At 42.4% G+C, this 19,227-nt stretch overlaps 1 protein-coding gene across 2 annotated transcripts in view; it reads left to right on the forward strand.

Annotated features, from left to right (window-relative positions):
- The window catches only part of WDTC1 (WD and tetratricopeptide repeats 1), a 36,790-nt gene extending 24,549 nt beyond the window's left edge, over nt 1-12,241 (forward strand). For both annotated transcript variants that reach the window (XM_058195762.1, XM_058195761.1), the window contains 4 exons: nt 899-1,134; nt 4,705-4,873; nt 7,092-7,284; nt 11,631-12,241. In XM_058195762.1, the coding sequence (XP_058051745.1) occupies nt 899-1,134; nt 4,705-4,873; nt 7,092-7,284; nt 11,631-11,828 (796 nt within the window). In that variant the 3' untranslated portion in view covers nt 11,829-12,241. The remainder of the gene's footprint in view (nt 1-898; nt 1,135-4,704; nt 4,874-7,091; nt 7,285-11,630) is intronic.
- Nucleotides 12,242-19,227: the final 6,986 nt, after the last annotated feature.

The raw sequence follows: 19,227 nt of genomic DNA on the forward strand, positions 1-19,227 counted from the left end.
TAGTCTCTTCAAGTGGCTTTCTGTCAGAGACCAACTCTCCGCTCCATAGAGCAGGATAGAAAAGATGTTGTTGGAAGAAACATTCATCTGGGTTCAGTTCCAAGTGGGGAAAAACACACTGTATTCATGGAAGTTGCTTGGAAAGAAAGTTTATTGATGAACAGGATCATATGGCTTGAGATCCTGGGCAAAAAAGGGGAAGAGGTGCTGTGAGTCCCTGGGTTTTATACCCTCTCTGGCTTTGAACTTCCTGGGGCACAGGAAGAGTATCCTGATTGGTTGCTGTCAGAGGTCGTAGCTAGCTTTTTAGGTCTCTGTGTGTTAAGCGTGGTTGAATCTTGCTGGGTGATGCAATGAAGGGCAATTAAATGGCTCTGCCTGAAGGAGGTAGATCTTTTTTTATGTAGAATAGACTGCCCAGGCCTTAATGGCCCATTGACAAAGGTGGTGGTGGGGGGACTGAGTTTCTGGCTCCCTTTTAGGGGAAATATTCTGCCCTTTTAATATTTCCTAAATTATCTCATTTTCCTAGGTGGGTGCTAACTTCCTACAATGTAACATCTGACAAGCCTGATTTGACTTAGGCTTATGTCGTGACTGCACAAGACCTTTTTTCTTTTGAAGAATACACTCGCGGAGTAAATTCCACAGGGCCTCCTTTCCTTCCCCTGTTAATCAGATAGACCAGGGGTCTGCAAACTTGGCTCTTTTAAGACTTGTGGACTTCAAAACTCTGGGAGTTGAAGTCCACAAGAGCCACGTTTGCAGACCCCTGAGATAGACAGAGGCTGAACTGGATAAATCGGAGGCCCCTTCCTACAACACTTTCCAGATATGTATTTGGGTGTTGGTGTTGGTGTTGGTGAGAGAATAAAAGGATCAACTCAATTTTTTGCAGGGACGGAGATCACTATGATGCGCTCCGAGACTGCCTAAGGGCCATCTCCCTGAACCCTTGCCACTTGAAGGCTCACTTCCGCCTGGCCCGCTGCCTCTTTGAGCTGAAGTATGTAGCAGAAGCCCTGGAGTGTCTGGATGATTTCAAAGGAAAGTTTCCCGAGCAAGCCCACAGCAGCGCTTGCGATGCCCTGGACCGGGACATCAATGCTGCCCTTTTCTCCAAAAGTGATAACGGTGAGGACTTTAAAAAGACAACACCTTGCACTCCTGCCCTAAGTGTGAAAAACATTCTTTGTTCTTAAAGGGACAGATTTTTTACGAGACACCAATAGTATGTGTACTTTGTGGTGTTAGCTTTTAACATTTTAGGAGGGGCAAAATAAGCCCTGTAAAAGGAATAACTCCACACATCTTTTTTTTTAAAAATGCTGTGACTAAGAAACCGATTTCTGGGAGTTGAAGTCCACAAGTCTTTAAAGTTGCCAAGGTTGGAGACCCCTGATCTAGAGGGCTGCATTAGTGGGTGGGGATCAGCTATTTAAATCTGAAGGGGAAAAAATCAGAAGAAAAACAGTTCGATCATTTAGTGCCATGAGCCTAGACTACTGTGTAGCTTTGGAAAAGAAGCTGATGAGAATAGTGATAGATTGGATCAGAAAGTCCTAAATTCACACTCCTTCTCAGCCTTGAATTCACTGTATGGCTTTAGTGAAGTGGCTATATTACAATTTTGATTCCATATCTGCAAAATTAGTTGGGGAAGAGAGGATTGTATAGAAAATTCTCCCTGTGAAATCAAATTATTATGGATCATCACACACAACCAGCCAGATGTTAATACCGGATTTGGCATTTTTATCCACCTGTCTTTTCCAAGGACCTGGAATAGGCAGATGTTGTGTTTCATGGTATTAGAAGTATCATCGCAGGATGTAAGCTGAGTAAAGCTGCCTTTTGCAATTGACTGATGGTGAATTTGCCAATGCTGATGGTATTCAAGTGGTGCTCCAGTTGCTTTGGGGTTGCATCTATGATTTACTGGTACAATGACTCTATCTTCAGCTTTTATTGCTTTGTTTCTTAGTTGTTATACTTGGGGGAGGAGGGAGACTTATGGAATGTACAATGTTTTCCTCCAATGTGCCAGACATAACAATGATAAGGCTCCTGAGAACCAAGGCCAAATCAATGAGTCCTAGCAACGGCAGGAGGGAGTGCTGAGAAGTTTATCACCTGCTTTGGTTGGCTATCGTGAAATGTGACACAAGGGGGGTGGACAGTGTTTGTTCTTTAGGATTATACCAAAAACACAGGAATTATTCAGTGTTGGTTTCACCTTTGACTGTGCTGATATGACATGATAGACAGGAATTTTGAGGAAGCCAAGGCCTCAGAGTCTTGAATTGGTTGGGAACATTACTCGGAACCATTGGAGGTAATACTCGACTTAAAGCACTTCGTTTAGTGACCGTTCAAATGACCTATGCCCATTTTTCACCGTTGCCACCTGTGCAGCATCCCTGTGGTCATGTGATCAAAATTCAGATATTTGGCAATTGGTTCGTGTTTATGACCATTACCGTGTCCCAGAGTCATGTGATCCTCTTTTGCGACCTTCTGCCAAGCAAAGTCAATGGGGAAGCCACATTCACTTAACAACCGGGCGACTAACTTTATAAACTGCAATGATTCACATCACAACGGAGGCAGGAAAGGTCGTAAAATGGGCCACTTCACAAATGCCTCGCTTAACAACAGAAATTTTGGGCTCCAAAATTGTGGTCGTAAGTCAAGGACTACCTGTACTGCCTTTGCTTTCTTTTACCACCTTCGTTCTATTTCTCTGAGCTGCGGTGGCGCAGTGGTTACAGTGCAATACTGCAGGCTCCTTCTGCTGACTGCCGGCTGCCTACAATTTGGTAGTTTGAATCTCACCAGGCTCAAGGTTGACTCAGCCTTCCATCCTTCTGAAGTTGGTAAAATGAGGACCCAGATTGTTGGGGGCAATAGGCTGAATCTGTAAACTGCTTAGAGCAGGGGTGTCAAACTCAATTTCATTGAGGGCTGCGTCAGGGTTGTGGTTGACCTCGGCCAGCTGGCCGGACATGGTCAACTGGGTGGGTGTGGCCAACTGGGTGGGTGTGGCCATCTTGACGCCACTCACGGTGTGGCCATCTGGGTGGGCGTGGCCAGCTAGATGCCACTCCCCAAACTACTGGCATGTTTCTTCTTTGCACTGGGTAGACTGGGCTGACGCGACGTGGGCCGTCCCCTTACATTTTCCAGGATGGCCCTGTGGCTAGATCCGGCCACATCCGACCCACAAGCCTTGTGTTTGACATCCCTGATTTAGAGAGGGCTGTAAAAGCACTGTGAAGTGGTATATAAGTGCTATTGCTATTCACAGGTCTCTCCAGCTGTTACTTATTTTTTAAAAAAAATACCTCACATCTCACTTTCCTGCTACTCACATCATTGGCATCTCCCCAACGTTCCAAAAAGAAATATAACTTAGCAATTTTTTAAAAATAATTTTTATTAAACAGATCTTTTAAAAAAAAAAAAAGAAATATTAACACTTTCATCTTTTCAACAGTTTCGCGTCAGTGATCAATACTTATACATTTTCTCTCTCTTATCCTAATGTATCTTTTATATTTCTAATATATCATATATATATCACTATAATATATTCTATTATTCTAATTATTTTATTCATATATATATATATACTTAGATATACATGTGTACCCAATTTCCTTTCCACATTTTTTGTTTCTTCCTATTTGTTCTTCTATTTTTACTCCTAATTTAGCCATTATTTAATCTTTCCTTGTCCTTTTATTTTTTTTCCCCTTTTCCTCCAACCATTTATACCATCTCTCCCAGACTAGATAATATTCTGTTTCCTCTTTTTCTTGTATCTCCTTCATAAGCTTATCCATTTCCGCACATTCCATGATTTTTCTAATTACATTGTCTTCAGATGGTATATTGTTATTTTTCCAGTTCTGTGCGTAGACCAGGCGTAGTCAACCTTTTTATACCTACCGCCCACTTTTGTATCTCTGTTAGTAGTAAAATTTTCTAACCGCCCATCGGTCCACAGTAGTGCACCGTGTATTGTCATCTGCGCATGCCTTTCGCGCATCGTGGATTGGGTTTGGGGGTGGGGGGCGCCGGCTACCAGCTCTGCTTGTCTGTTACAACTGGGTGGTGTGGGGGGAGATGCACGAGCTATTCTGGGATGAGGCTCTTTTGTTTGCGGTCACACGATAGCGCCATTAAGTTTCACTTACGTAACGTGAACTAAACTTATGTGCGGGCGATACAAATAGTATATTTTCAGAATTTTATGAAAACCTAATGAAAATGTTTTTAAATAATGCTATGAAATTTTTTTAAAAAGTCAATTAAATTTAAAAAAAGGAAGTGCTTCAGTATCGGACAAAACCCCTACCGCCCACCATGAAAGCTGGAATGCCCACTAGTGGGCGGTAGGGACCAAGTTGACTACCACTGGCGTAGACTATTTGTGCTGCTGTAACTATGTGGATCATTAAATACCGTATTTCTTTTTCATATGACCCTGGAATTATTCCCAGTAAAAATGTTTCTGGCCTCATTTCTATATGTTGATTTATAATTTCTTTTATTTGTAATTTAATTTTTTTGCCAATATTGTTTCGCTTTATGACAGAACCACCACATATGATAGATAATACGTTCCCTTTTGTTGTTTATATTTCCAACATAGTGGTGAAGTATTGGGGAACAATAACTTAGCAGTTTCATTTTCTCCAGGGGAAGACAAGAAAGGGAGTGGCCCCATCTGGCTCCGAGCAACTGGCCACAAGGACTCAATATCGGAGGACGAAATGGTGCTGAGGGAGCGCAGCTACGACTATAAATTCAGATACTGCGGTCATTGCAACACCACCACAGACATCAAAGAGGCGAACTTCTTTGGCAGGTAGGGAGCCTCCTCTCAAGGCCAAAGGTAGGGGGTGTTTTTTGTGGTGTGCTGCTATCTCCACAAATTCCTTCTGGGGGCTTTTTTAAAAAACATACGCCCACAGCATCGGCAAATGCTGGTAAGTTCCGGAACTCGTAATTTAAAACCTAAATCCTATGTAATCCTAAATCTAAAAACCTAAAATCACTGTTCCTAATTAAAAAAAAAATCTAAATTAACTAATTTATAGATAATATTAAATAAAAATAAACTTATCTTGCAGTAATATAAAAATACTGTATTTTTCCAAGCATAAGACACTCTGGACTATAAGACGCACCTACCTTTTGGGGGGAAGAAAACAAGGGGGAAAAAATCTTCCTCTGCCTCCCAGCAGTTTGCCTCCTTGCAGCAAACAGCTTGTTTCAGTTTCAGCATAGCCTGATTAGCACAAGGGGAAAATATCTGCCTCTACCTCCCAGCAATTTGCCTCCTTGCAGCAAACAACGAACAGTGGAGGCCGAAAATGAGGCGCGCAGAGGAGGCAATAGGCAATGGCAATCCCTGCAGCCTGAAACAGCTGATGGTCAGGAGGCCGATCCATCTGACAATCAGCTGCTTATGTTAATCAGGTTGTGCTGAAGCTGAAACTGAAACAGGCTGTTTGCTGCAAGGAAGCAAATTGCTGGGAGGCAGAGGCCAATGGGGGGAGGCTAGCGGGTGGACGGGGCTACATTCGGTAAGACACACCCAAATTTTCACCCTCTTTTAGGGGGAAAAAGTGTGTCTTATACTCCGAAAAATACGGTAGCCATAAGAGGCGGATAAGGAGCTTACTAAAAAGGCTGTCACACGGCAGCCATCTTCACATCTTCTGGGGGCTTTTCACTTGGCCGAAGTGATGCAATAGTTACCGTATATACTCGAGTATAAGCCGAGTTTTTCAGCACGTTTTTTGTGCTGAAAAACGTCCCCTCGGCTTATACTCGGGTCTATACGGCTTATACTCGAGTTTTTTTTTTTAAAGCCCCTCGGCTTATACTCGAGTATATACGGCTTATACTCGAGTTTTTTTTTTTTTCTTTTTTTCACATTTTACCGGACGGCGCGGGGAAGCCCTGCCGGTGCAGTGAGAGGGCGGGGCGGGGGAGCCGCCAGCCTTCTCAGCTGAGGGAGGGAGGGTTTCCCCGACCGGTAGCTGCCTCATTTCCCACCCTCGGCTTATACTCGAGTCCCCAGTTTACCCCAGTTTTTGGGGTAAAATTGGGGACCTCGGCTTATACTCGGATCGGCTTATATTCGAGTATATACGGTAATTATAAGGCAGCATTTCTCAACCTCAGCCACTTGAAGATGTGTGGACTTCAACTCCCAGAATTCCCCAGCCCCAGCTTGGCTGACTGGGGAATTCCAGGAGTTAAAGTCCAGACATCTTCAAGCGACCGAGATTGAGAAATATAGCTGGTCTTTGAACTTACAGCAGTTCGTTTAGTGACCGTCCAAAGTTACAATGGCACTGTAAAAAGTGACTTAAGACTGTTTTTCACACTTAAGACGGTTGAATCATTCTCGTGGTCACCTGATTAAAATTCAGATGTTTGGAAACTGGTTCATATTTAGGATGGTTACTATGTCCCTAGGTCATGTGTTCCCCTTTTGTGACCTTCTGACAAACAAAGTCAACGGGGAAGCCAGATTCACTTAACAACCATTGTTACTAAGTCAACAACCGCAGTGATTCACTTAACAACTGCGGCAAGGAAAAGTAGTAAAATGGGACAAAACTCACTTAACAAATGTCTCGCTGAGCAACATAAATTGTGGCCCTAAATTGAGGATTACCTGTACTTGGTTAAATTCCTAGACTAGTTTATTGGAGGATTTTGGACCAGTCCTTTTTTCACTCAGCCCAAATTACTGGTCAAGAGCCGTGATGGCGCAGTGGTTAGAATGCAGTATTGCAGGCTAATTCTGCCGACTGCCAGGAGTTCGATCCTGACTGGCTCAAGGTTGATTCAGCCTTCCATCCTTCTCAGGTCAGTAAAATGAGACCCAGATTGTTAGGGGCAATATGCTGACTCTGTAAACTGCTTAAGAGAGGGCTGTAAAGCACTATATGAAGCAGTATATAAGTCTAAATGTTGGTTAATTAGTACTACTCGGTGTCATGTTTGAGGGAGAAGGAAACTTTTCGTGCATCCAACCACTAAACATGCTATTTTTGATTGCCTCCTAGCAATGCGCAGTACATCATTAGTGGCTCCGATGATGGTTCCTTCTTTATCTGGGAGAAAGAAACAACTAATCTGGTGCGAGTGCTTCAGGGTGACGAGTCGATCGTGAACTGCCTCCAGCCCCACCCGAGCTACTGCTTCCTGGCCACCAGTGGCATCGATCCAGTGGTACGGCTTTGGAATCCCAGGCCAGAAGTAAGATCAAGGGCAGGGGGTTCTACCTGGGTTGGAATCTGTGGTCCTTTTGGATCGGGATTAGTGCTATTCTGCAACGGAGAAAACTTTCGACTTCTGACCAAGTTGAGGAAACTTCCTCAATAAGGGAAAAGGCTTATGGGTAGCTATAATGGCAGGGCTCTGAAATGCCCCATTTTCCCCCATGGAAATAGAATCAAACTTTCAGAAATATCTTAAATATTTATTTATCTTAATGGTTTTACAGGGAATCGACTTATGACCATAATGGAGCCTGGAATTATGGTGTTGATCATAAGTTATACAACTTACATAATTTATAAACATAAATTATAGTTATGATCGTAAGTTGAGGCACCCACATGACCAGAAGTAAATTTCTGGCTATTTTCATGGTGGTTGTTAAATGAACACCATGGTTGTTAAGCAAATGAATGAGTTTCTCTCCCCCGCACCCCAAGAAATCAGTAAAAAATGGCAAAAGCCAACAAAAGTCATGATCACATGATCATGGAATTCCAGAACATGTCATAAAACTGATCTGCCAGACATGTCATTACATGACTGGGCGGCCAGTGTGGCCATTTACAATGACTGGAAGTTCTTTATTGGCCTTAACGCACCCATTCCATGGCCATCAAAACTTCAAACAGTCATAAAAGCAGTCTTTAATCAAGGACTGCCTGTAATAACTGCTTCATAGAGTGGTGTTGCTGGTTGGCATTTGGGATTTTTCCTGGGCTTGGTGGTTTGTTCCTGATTTCTGGATCCTAATTGGTGGAAGGATGGGCTATCATTGTGAAGAATCTCTTAAAGCAAGAGTTGCTTGACTAGTCATAAGTATCTTAATATAACTCTGATAGATCAAATCTTGAGGGGTCCTTATTGCTCTCTGAGCTTGCTTGTTAGGTAAGTGTTGGTGGGGGTGGTCTTAAAGAGATTCTTTGGTTGGGCTGTTTACTGTTGGCTCTTTGGCAGCTCCTTGATTGGGGTATTGTTTACATCAGGGTGTCCAAACTTGGCAACTTTAAGACTTGTGGACTTCAACTCCCAGAATTCCTCAGCCAGCAAAGCTGATGATTGTTGGTCTAATCTGATTTTAACCTTGGAGTTAATCTGTGCTGATCTGGGTGCTGATTGCCCCCACCAACACTAGACAGGGCAAGCCACCAGAATATAAACTGCATTCCTTACTAGCACCAGGGGTGGGCTGCTGGAGGTTCGCAGAGGTTCGGGAGACCCTCTAGTTCTGTGCAATTTGGAGAACCCCCAAATCCCATTCTTGGCTGGCCCCGCCCATCCCTCCCCTCCTTTCCCCTCCCAGGAGTCCCCACATGGCCCGTTTTGGAAGCAGGGAAGTGCAGGACATGCAGAGAAGCTCAGGGAGGATGAAAAACAGGCTTACCGGAAGTTCAGGAAGGCCAGAAACGGGTCCGTTTCCAGCCTCCAGAGCCCGGGGAGGCCATTTTTGCCCTCCCAGAGGCTCAAGGAAAGCCTTTGGAGCCCAGAGAGAACAAAAACGTCCGTCCCCCCCCGCCATGGTGCAGGAGGCCGACTCAGCAACCAGGCAGAGAACCCCTTGCTAAAATTTTTGAAGCGCACCTCTGACTTTGTTGTTGTTGTTAGTTGCGAAGTCGTGTCCGACCCATCGCGACCCCATGGACAACGTTCCTCCAGGCCTTCCTGTCCTCTACCATCCTCTGCAGTCCATTTAAGCTCACACCAACTGCTTCAGTGACTCCATCCAGCCACCTCGTTCTCTGTCGTCCCCGTCTTCTTTTGCCCTCAATCTTTCCCAGCATTCGGCTCTTCTCCAGTGAGTCCTTCCTTCTCATTAGGTGGCCAAAGTATTTCAGTTTCACCTTCAGGATCTGGCCTTCTAAAGAGCAGTCAGAGTTGATCTCCTCTAGAACTGACTTGTTTGTTCGCCTAGCAGTCCAAGGGACTCGCAGGAGTCTTCTCCAGCACCAGAGTTCAAAGGCTTCAATTCTTTGGCGCTCAGCCTTTCTTATGTCCAACCCCTGACTAGCACTGATTGATGTTATTTGGGTAATGAAACGTCTGCGAGAAAACAAGCAAGCTCAGAGAGCACCAAGGACCCTTCATGTCAACCCTGAGCTACAAATATTCTCCATTAAACCAAACCTTGCTAATCAGAATAGTTTGGGCTTTGTGGGCAATATTGGATCTGTGTATAAAATATTCAACCCAGTGAATATCTCATACACACGCCTAGCAGTGTAATAAACTTTCTTTCAGGTATTACAATGTTATTTTATATATTTTTTTAATTTAAGCAAACAGATTTTTGTTCCTGGTAGGGCGATTATGCTTTAATGTTGATTCTTTAGTGACGTGGGGGCAGGGAGGTGTTTTCCTCATCAGGCTCAAAAAGCATCAAGTCCCTTAGCATGTATTGGCACAGAAATAACCTTTAAAGCAGCGGTTCTCAACCTGTGGGTCGCGACCCCGTTGGGGGTCGAATGACGATTTGCCAGGAGTTGCCTAAGACCATCGGAAATATGGGAAGTATACTTGCGAGTCAAAGAATCGTGAATTCGGCTTCAGGCGCGATGAATTAAAAAAGAGAAATCTTTGCTCTGATGTCTCCCTCTCAAGCCAGCTGCAATCACTCCCAATCGCTAGCCTAATCTGGCTTCAGGTGCGATAAACTTAATAGGGGAGGAGTCTCCGCTTTAATGCCTCCGTCCTCAAGGCAATCGCAAGCAGTTCAGATCGTTAGCCAATACGGCTTCAGGCGCAATAAATTCAAAAAAACAGTTTGCCACTTTTTTCCCCCTTCTGCGGCTGCTGAGGCGCGCTGAGATCGCTGCCTAAAAAAAATAATTTTACGGTTGGGGTTGCCACATCGTGGGGAATTGTAGCACTATAAAGGTTGAGAACCACTGCTTTAAAGCATAGCTGGCTGGAGAATTCTGGGAGTTAAAGTCCTTGAGTCTTAAAGCTGCCAAGTTTGGGGAACCCTGCTTTATGGCATCTTGAACTAAAAGCCACTACCTGAAGGATTTCTAAATGATATTTCCGTGCTCGAGGATAACAGGCCTAGTGTGCATAAATCCTGCCTACCCATCTGGCAGAGAGAAGCGTTATCTAACTGTACTGTTAGGTTGACGTGCCCTACTGAAACAAGCAAGGATTTAGTAGGCTGAAAGTCACCTAGCCAAAACAATCCTCACTATCTATTCGCTCCTTTCCCTCACCTTAAGAATGTGGCGAGCCCGAAAACCCACCTTACATAGTAAAGAGAAAGAAAAAGAATAAATGAGTATAATAGAGAACTAAATAAAATGGCTACACATATGTCAAATTCGGGCTTGACAATAACCACCATTAGCCTTAGCTAGATGTGCAAATCCATACACCACAAGAATGTAAAAATAGATTTACTAGATCAGACCAACATTCTAGTTTCTACAGCGGCCAACTAAATATATTCGGAAACGTCAGAACCATGGCTAGATCATGGCTAGCCCTGACCCTCTATAGCTTTACTCAGGCTCTTTTTAAACTGCCAAATCAGTGGCTATAACCACCTCTGATGGCAACAAACTCCTGAATATAACCGTATGTCGGGTAAATAAATATTTCCTTTAGCTGTTTCTGGATTTCCTTATAATTTAATTCTAAACCATGACCATGCAATGCTACACTGCCAAGTCAAACAATCCACTTTTTGCCTTGAAGGCTTCTCCTATGGTACTGTAGTTTTGCTATCTGAACGGTGTGTAGAAAGCAGGGGTGAAATGTAAAATTTGTTACTACAGGTTCTGTGGACATGGCTTGGTGGTGGTGGGGTAATGTGACTGGGTGGGCATGGCCAACTTTTTTTTTTAACATTTAAAAGCATTTTTTCTACAACCTCTTCAGCCAAAGTGTAAAAAAATGCTTGTAAAAGCCTGTGATGATCAGGCAACTCAGCTGGGATTGCCAGAGGAGCCTTTTAAAAACTTTTTTTTTTTACAGCCTCTTCGACCAAAGAAGTTGTTTAAAAAATGCTTTGAAAAGGTTTTGAGGATCCCAGCTGAGCTGCACGATCATCAGAGGCTTTGTTTTTTCACTTTTAAAAGCATTTTTTCGGCCTAAGTAAAAATGCTTTTAAAAGTAAAAAAAATCTCTGATGAACACGCAACTCAGCTGGGCATGCAGGGAGAAGGGGGGGCAGGGATTTTTGTTACTGGTTCTCTGAACCACCCGCCGCCATCGCTACTGGATCGGGTGATCCGGTCCGAACCGGGAGTATTTCACCCCTGGTAGAAAGGTACTTTTGAGTGAAACCATCAAATAGTCAACTTGAGGGGCTTTGGTCTTTCCGTTTTGTTTCACAGAGCGAAGCACTGAACGGGCGAGTGGTAGAAGATATGGAAGGCGCTTCCCAAGCCAATCAGAGGCGAATGAATGCCGATCCCTTGGAGGTGATGTTGATGAACATGGGCTACCGGATCACAGGAATGACTGGTGGTGGGTCTGGAGGCTCGGATGATGAAGACAGCTCTGAGAATCAGGTCCACTGCCGGACCAGCTAAAGCTGAATGGCCTCTCCTTCCTTTTTTTTTTGTTTTGTTTTGTTTTCAGTTTTTGTTTCGTTTCGTTTGAAGGGAAATCTAGTTTGCTCCATTTGAACTTGGAAGGACTGCACTGTTTCACACTATGCACAGAATGGGATACGCCAGCGAGGGCAGAAGTGACTGGGTTTTTTTGACTGCTGCTACAGTTTCTTCCTTCCCCTGTTCTACTATTAAGCAGCATGGTAATGTGGCCTGTTGAGTTTTTTGCCCTCCCAGCAAAAAGCTGGGCTTCTTTTCCACATTGTCTGTGAGCAGTGTGTACAACTGGTGACCCATCCCTTCGTCCAGTGTGGCTGGATGGTGGGAAGCATTGCCTACATGAGTGTGTTTTGCAGAGAGGTTGTTGAAAACTCAATAAAACGTAAACTAGGGCAGGGATTATGGAATGATGTTCAGTGCTGCGATCTCGTGTCTCCGAAACTCAGCTTGCCTGCCGTGCCACGAGTCTGTAATTCAGCACCCCCCCCCAACAGCTGGCAGACGTGTACATGCATCAAAAACACAGGCCGTGAGAAGGTCGCTAAATACACGGATGCTCAGTGAACCTGGTTTAGGGAAGTACAAGAAAGGTGGTATTGGTCAGAGAGCCTCACTCTGGTTGGTACTTCACACTTCCCATCTGTCTGCACACAGAAGAAACCCAAGAGAAGACTGTAATGGTGGAAAGCTACCGCACGAAGCTTGGCGGCTTATATAACACGAGCAAGTAAAATTATCTGATGTGGCTGCTTTTGGAAAACTTAACTTTCCCTTTCCCCAAAAATAGCTAAGTTCCTAGGGGTAAGGAGTGGGGTGTTTGCTGGGAAAAAAAACAATTCCTAACCGGTGGAGACCAAGCTTCAACAAAGCTATACAGTACCAATATGATCATGAACTGGTCAAAGATTTGAGATAAAGCTGCCTCTTTCCTTATTGCTGCTGTGACCTCCACTGCACAGTTCTTTTTATTCCTTTCTTTGTCATTAAATCCTAAAAGAATCCACAGGAACTTCCTTTCTCATCTATTTCCCGATTCTTTTCATGTTGTCGCCTTCTTTCCTTGAGTGAATGTGGAAAGGATGCAAAGACACAGGTCTTAACCAAATCTTTTGGGAGGCATTGTATGTCGGGTGGAGACTCTCATCTTTAGGAAAATCAGCCCTTAACAGGTTATGCCGTTAAGAGTTTTTCTAGAACAGAGAACGGCATCAGTACTGCTGCCCACACAACTTGGGATGCAATGGGGCAAATGAGATCATCCCTGCCTTCTGTGACTTATTCAGTTGGAAGTGAAAGCAAATCAGGATACCATTGTGCTCACATCCACTGATTCATAATGGACTCAAGAAATCACAGCAGACTTTCTCACCAAATAGCTTGGCCAACAACCATAGTCCACATGATGCGTATGTTAGAAATCTGGGAGTGTCACTGAAGTCGCCATCCCCATCAGTAATGTCCATAAAAAACAATGATTGTGCAAATGATTAGTACATCAGGATGTCTGGTGTAATTATGTAAGTGACATCATTGGTACATCACCCCTATACCTGCCTATAGTTCCACGAAACATCTTTCCTTGGTCTCTTCCTGCTTGCTAATTCTGGCCAAAGAATACCCTACAGCATACATTGACCCAAGGAAGTCACTGTAGACCAGGTGTTTGGTTTGTTTTAAACTTGGCAACTTTAAGATGCATGCATTTCAACTTGTAGAATTCCCTAGCGCAGGGGTCTGCAAACTTGGCTCTTTTTAAGACTTGTGGACTTTCCAGAGTTCCTCAGCAAGCTTTGTTGGCTAAGGAACTCTGGGAGTTGAAGTCCACAAGTCTTAAAAGAGCCAAGTTTGCAGACCCCTGCGCTAGGGAATTCTGAGAGTTGTCAGTCCATGCATCATAAAGTTGGCAAGTTTGAACAACACTACCCTAGATTTATCTCTTCCCATTACAGTGTTGTTGTTTTTTTTGCGACCCTTAATTCCCATTTGGCTACTCCCAATTCTTTTGTTAATCTGGAAGAGGAGGAATCCACTCACACCTTAGGAAACCTGGGTGGTGGTTTTTCTCTTCCCAAATACCTGCTAGTGCCAACCGCAGTCATATTGGCTCATTCAATTACCTTGCATTGGTAAAGTGTTTTCTTCAGCCTACAAAGGTGGAGGGATAAGAAAGCTGTGGTTTTCAGCTGTTGATGCAGTTCCCATGATTCCCCCATAATGGCTGTGCTGGTTTAATCTCTGCTGGGAATTGGAATTCAGCAATAATTAGTGGGCTGCCCATACCTTCTTCCCCACCCCTTGTAGAGAATGAGATGCTAGGTTGGACTGATCTTTTTCTGACCTAGAAAAATGCTGGGGGGAGTGGAAAGTTATAAAACCAACTGCCATTGTTCATGGAACAAAACTGTTGTGCTCCTTTCCTGTTTAGTGGTTTTTAGATGTATGCAATATTCTAAGGAGCGAGAAGAATGAATTTTGTGTGTAACTGGGTACTTCAGAACTAATATATTTTTCTATATTTTGAAGGGAAGCGTTTTACGTACAGGTTGTAGAGAGAAAGTACCAAGGGTGCACAAGCCCCCCACTTAACACCTGCCTTGCAAGGAACAAGTCTTGATAGCCTGAAATTCCTCTCTTTGTCAAATGCTTCCCCTTGATCTGGGTTACGCCCACGTTAAAAAAAATGTGTAAATCCGCCACAGGGGACCCTGCTGTAGCCAAATTCACAAAGTGGATAGCAGGGTAAAAATGTTAGCTCAGAGAATAGCTATCAGAACAAGGATAGTCACAAACAGTTAAGGAGACATTAACAGAAATAGAGTGGCATATTGCAAAACGCTAACCTCTTCATTATGTTTCCACAATGCCTGTAGGCTCCCCACAATTTTCACTGCAAGACTTTTTTTTATGTTCCCGGGACATTGTTGCGAATACAAAAACGATGCTAAAGTCTGGTTCTTTTGTTTTGCAGCCAACCAGCCTGCTTGCTTGCTTCCTTTTGTTATTTTTAATTAAAAGAAACTTGAATTGGATAGGGTGATCTAATTACATCAGACGTCATCTACTTCGTTCTAGTAAAAAGGATCCATCAGCATTTGTTTCACCACGCAGCTTCTGATATTTAAAGCACCAAGTTCTGTTTATTTTCAACTGGTCGCCCCTTGGCAGAAAGAGTGGACTAAACACAGTTCCGTATATTAGAAAATGCTTCATTGTCCATATTCCAGAATGCTTCATTCATTCTATTTGTGAAAAAAAGGATCGTTCTATGGAACAGAGTAGAAAATTGTGAAAGAGGAACGGTTATGGTTAACCGTGGTTTGGGCATGTGTCCCATTACTGAGTATGGGCGAGAACTACTTTTTCCTTTTGGCTAATTACTACGTTTTTAAAAAAAAAACAGCCAACAAAGCTATTTTTATAATTAGTAGTGAAATTGCTCCGGTGTATAATAGTTATAAAGAAAAATCTTCATTTGGGTTGCTGGTCAAGTAGTTGCTTTGTGTGAATTTTCAGGCATTCCGAGTAAGATTTTCTTCCTGAAACACTGTCTTTGCAACCAGCCTTAATCTTCTATTGTTGTGTTGTTGTTGTTGTTACTCGGAGTGGCATGTTTCTGTTTTTCTGGTTCCTGGAAGAGAAAGGATTAAGCAATTAAACATTACTTTGTTCTAGCTTGGTGTCTTTCTATTTTTGAGATAGTTTTGACCTACTGCTTATCTACTGTGCCTTTTATAAAGAGATCACCAGTGGTTTGATATATATGTTAGCTAATATACAATCTTGCAGTTTGGCACAAATAAACTTTAACATTTTATTTTTTTACTTATTCCCCATTTCTAGTTGTCCATTTAAAAGTTGCATCTGTGCTATTTAAAAATAGAGAATGTAATTGTTGATTGTATTCCTTGCCCAAGAAGAGTTTATGCCGGTCACCACTGTTAAAGTCTTAGAAATTACACAGTTTCCTGCTTATGAAAGCTAAGTCTTCCTTTTATTGGCTTTTTAAGGTTTCTAAATGTATCATTTAGAAATAAAAATTTGAGTATTGGTCCTCTGTAGTTGAGACGTGTGAATTTGAATGTGATTGTATGTTAAAAGCTTAGTATAAGTTAGCTCTTGTACCTTACCTTACTTTCTTTTTTTATTTAAAAAAATACCTTTATTTCCTATTGATTAATCAGGGGTCCCCAAATTTGGTAGCTTTAAGACTTGTGGACTTCAACGCCCAGAATTCTCCAGCCAGCTATCAAGGTGCTCATTGTGTACAGTACTTCGAAGCAGTTTGCACGCTACCTTTAAAGTTCTATGTGTTTATAGAACACCACTTCCTACGGCCTAATTTTATCTTGTATTTACACACGCTTGTACACAGTATTTACGCAGAAGTCTATAAATAGTGTTATGGAAGTTGGTTGTCTTTTGTTCATGTTACTTGAATGCTCAACAAGGTAAACAAACTCAAGGGTTTTGATAGTGAATACGTTCGTTCTCAGCAGCTGTATTTAAGAGTGCCTGGGTGCCCAAATAGCTTTGTTGTGAAGTAGGGGTAATAGGAATGAGATAGTACTAGACTTACATTGGCCGTAATAAAGATACCAGAATGTACTCTTAGTCGTATTGATGAATGTACTATTAGAACCAGTTAGTATTGCTGAAATACTGCTGGATTGTACTACCTGTTGGCAGAATAACATCTGTGGACATTATACACACAGACAACTGATTAGCTTTTTAAAAAAATGTCTCATGTTTTGTGCCACACATGCAGTAGGGTATACAAGAGATTCTGGCAATTTTTTTGTTATTTAAGATGGAAACAGTGGCTGTATCTTCACAGGTATACCAAAATGGGATCCAGTGATAGAATATAGACACCACGTGAAGAATATCCTAGTTTCAATCTGTATTGCTTTTATTTAAAAGGAATAGATATATAAGTGGTGCGCAAAGGCCTCTGCTTTAGCCTTGGGAAGATAATATCAGTCAAGAGCAAATAGATGTGATTTACATAGCTGGATAGTTTGACTGGATGTAAGACAAACACTCTATGCTTGACAGCTGCATTAAGTGAAGATTTGTGGACGTAAACTATGAATGCTTATATATGCATGGATGACTGGTTCCACAAGGCATGTTCTTGATTGCAAGGTTTTTCAAAAAAATAATGTGTTACATAGTTCTTATGCCCACAACTGAGCCCAACATTTCCGTTGCTAAGTGAGACAGTTGTTAAGTGAGTTTTGCCACATTTTGCAGCCCTTCTTGCCACAGTTGTTAAGTGAACCACCGCAGTTGTTACGTTAATAACACAGGTGCATTGCGAATTTGGCTTCCCCATTGACTTTGCTTGTTGCAAAAGATGATCACGTGACCCTAGGACACGGCAGTCATCAAAAATGTGAGCCAGTTGCCAAGCATCTGAATTTTGATCATGTGACCGTGGGGATGCAACAATGGTCGTAAGTGTAAAAACAGTCACAAGTCCCTTTTTTTCAGTGCGGTTGTCACTTCTAATGGTCAAATGGTTGTAAATTGAGGGCTACCTCTATCTTGTTCTACAATGTTCTATAGCAGGGGCGTCAAACTCCGTTTCATTGAGGGCTGCATCAGGGTTGTGTTTGACCAAGGGGGGGCGGGGTAGGCGTGGCCAGTTCAACGTGTCGAGGGCACCTGTGGGGGCCCGAGCGCCCTGGCCTCCGTTTTCACTGGCAGAGGGTTGCAGGAGGCTGTCACAGCTGGAAACAGAGCTTGGGAGCCTGTTTTCGCTAGCAGTCAACACGGGACGGTCCTTTGCTGTTTCCAGAGTGGCCCCGTGGGCCAGATTTAAGCACCCCGTGGCCAGATCCGGCCCATGGGCCTTGAGTTTATATATATTTTTAGAACACTACTTCCTACAGCCTTTTTGTCTTATTCCATAATCCTGAAAAGTTTGCTAAACTTTAATATTTTAATATTAAACGTTTAATTGTTCACAGGGGAAAATGCAAAATTAGCAGATTCAATTCACCCAGAAGTGGATTGTGAGTGCATAGATACTAAGAACATTAATTTGAATCTATATTTGATGGGGCAGGGGTGGGGAAGAGAATGGGAGATTTTTAGAAATAGGAAAAAGCAAAATAGGGCTAAGACATTTACCAAACGAATTACCCTTGTTTGGCAAGTTGTAGATCAGAGTGCAAAGCTATTAACTGTTGCATAAGCCATGGATCATATTGGACTAACCCACAAGCCATGGATATAAATCATTTAACCCAAAACTAACCCAAAAGGAAACAAGCCACATGGTGCCTTGGCACAGTGTGTGAGCCTAGTTGCTTTATACATTGCAATGTACTTTATGCACCTTTGCTGCTGCTGTTTAAACAAAACAAAAAAATTCAAAATCTGGGGGGTTGTAAGTCCTGAGGAAAAGTAGACAGCCGCAGTTGCAATGATGCCTGATAAATGCCTGTTTCTCTTGCTAAGAGGATAATTTGTACATATGCTTTTTAAAATTCTCCTCTTAACTGCTATGGTTAATGACATTTTAGTATGTGTGTGCTATGTTGGTGTGCTTGCTTCATCACATTTTCATTTTTGTTCATTATGATTTATCGCAATGCTATTTTAAATTCTCTAAGTTGCTCTGCTTTTTGTTAAGTCAAGCACTTCTCTCTCTTTTTGTCCCAGACTTAAATAATACTGGAAATTGTTTGTGACCTGCTAGTGTTTTACTGGAGTACATGTGATTAAGATGGTGCAGGTCAGAACCAGTTTAATCCTCTCCATACAAGGGGCCAGAATTGTAATAACCAGGATACATATTCTATTGTTCTGACAGCTCTACTGATTGAAAGATTAGCATATGAAGGATTATTTACTTGTTCAACCTGATATCTAGTTTACAGCAGTCCCTCCTTCAGTATTATTCACAAACAGTGATGAGACTATGATGTGAGATTAGGGCATCAGATTTACATCAAAATGTAAGAAGGCCTATATAAATCCTGACACCATGATCACAAGATGCAGTGTTACTCCCAAACTTGGATGCTCTAAAAAGAGATGATGGAACAAATTTATGGAAAAGGCTATTGTTGCATTGCATCATTTCTGATACTGTGCACTGACTTCTCAGACAGAGTAATATTCCACACACAAATAATCATTTAGAAAAAAACTACTGTCATCCAAAAAATTTGCTTCTGTGTCCATTCAACCTGCTGTAAAAGTTGTCCAAACAGGTGTGTATGCATCAAACCAGCATTACTGACTTTTGAGCCAAGTCAAACTTAATGAAGTACTGAATAATATTGGAAGTTTTCAATTTCCATTTTATTTCAGAAATAAAGGGTTGGGTTTTTTTTATTTATTTATTTATTTACATTTATATCCT

The sequence above is a fragment of the Ahaetulla prasina genome, chromosome 10 (assembly GCF_028640845.1).
Source record: "Ahaetulla prasina isolate Xishuangbanna chromosome 10, ASM2864084v1, whole genome shotgun sequence".
NCBI classification, from domain to species: Eukaryota; Metazoa; Chordata; class Lepidosauria; order Squamata; family Colubridae; genus Ahaetulla; species Ahaetulla prasina.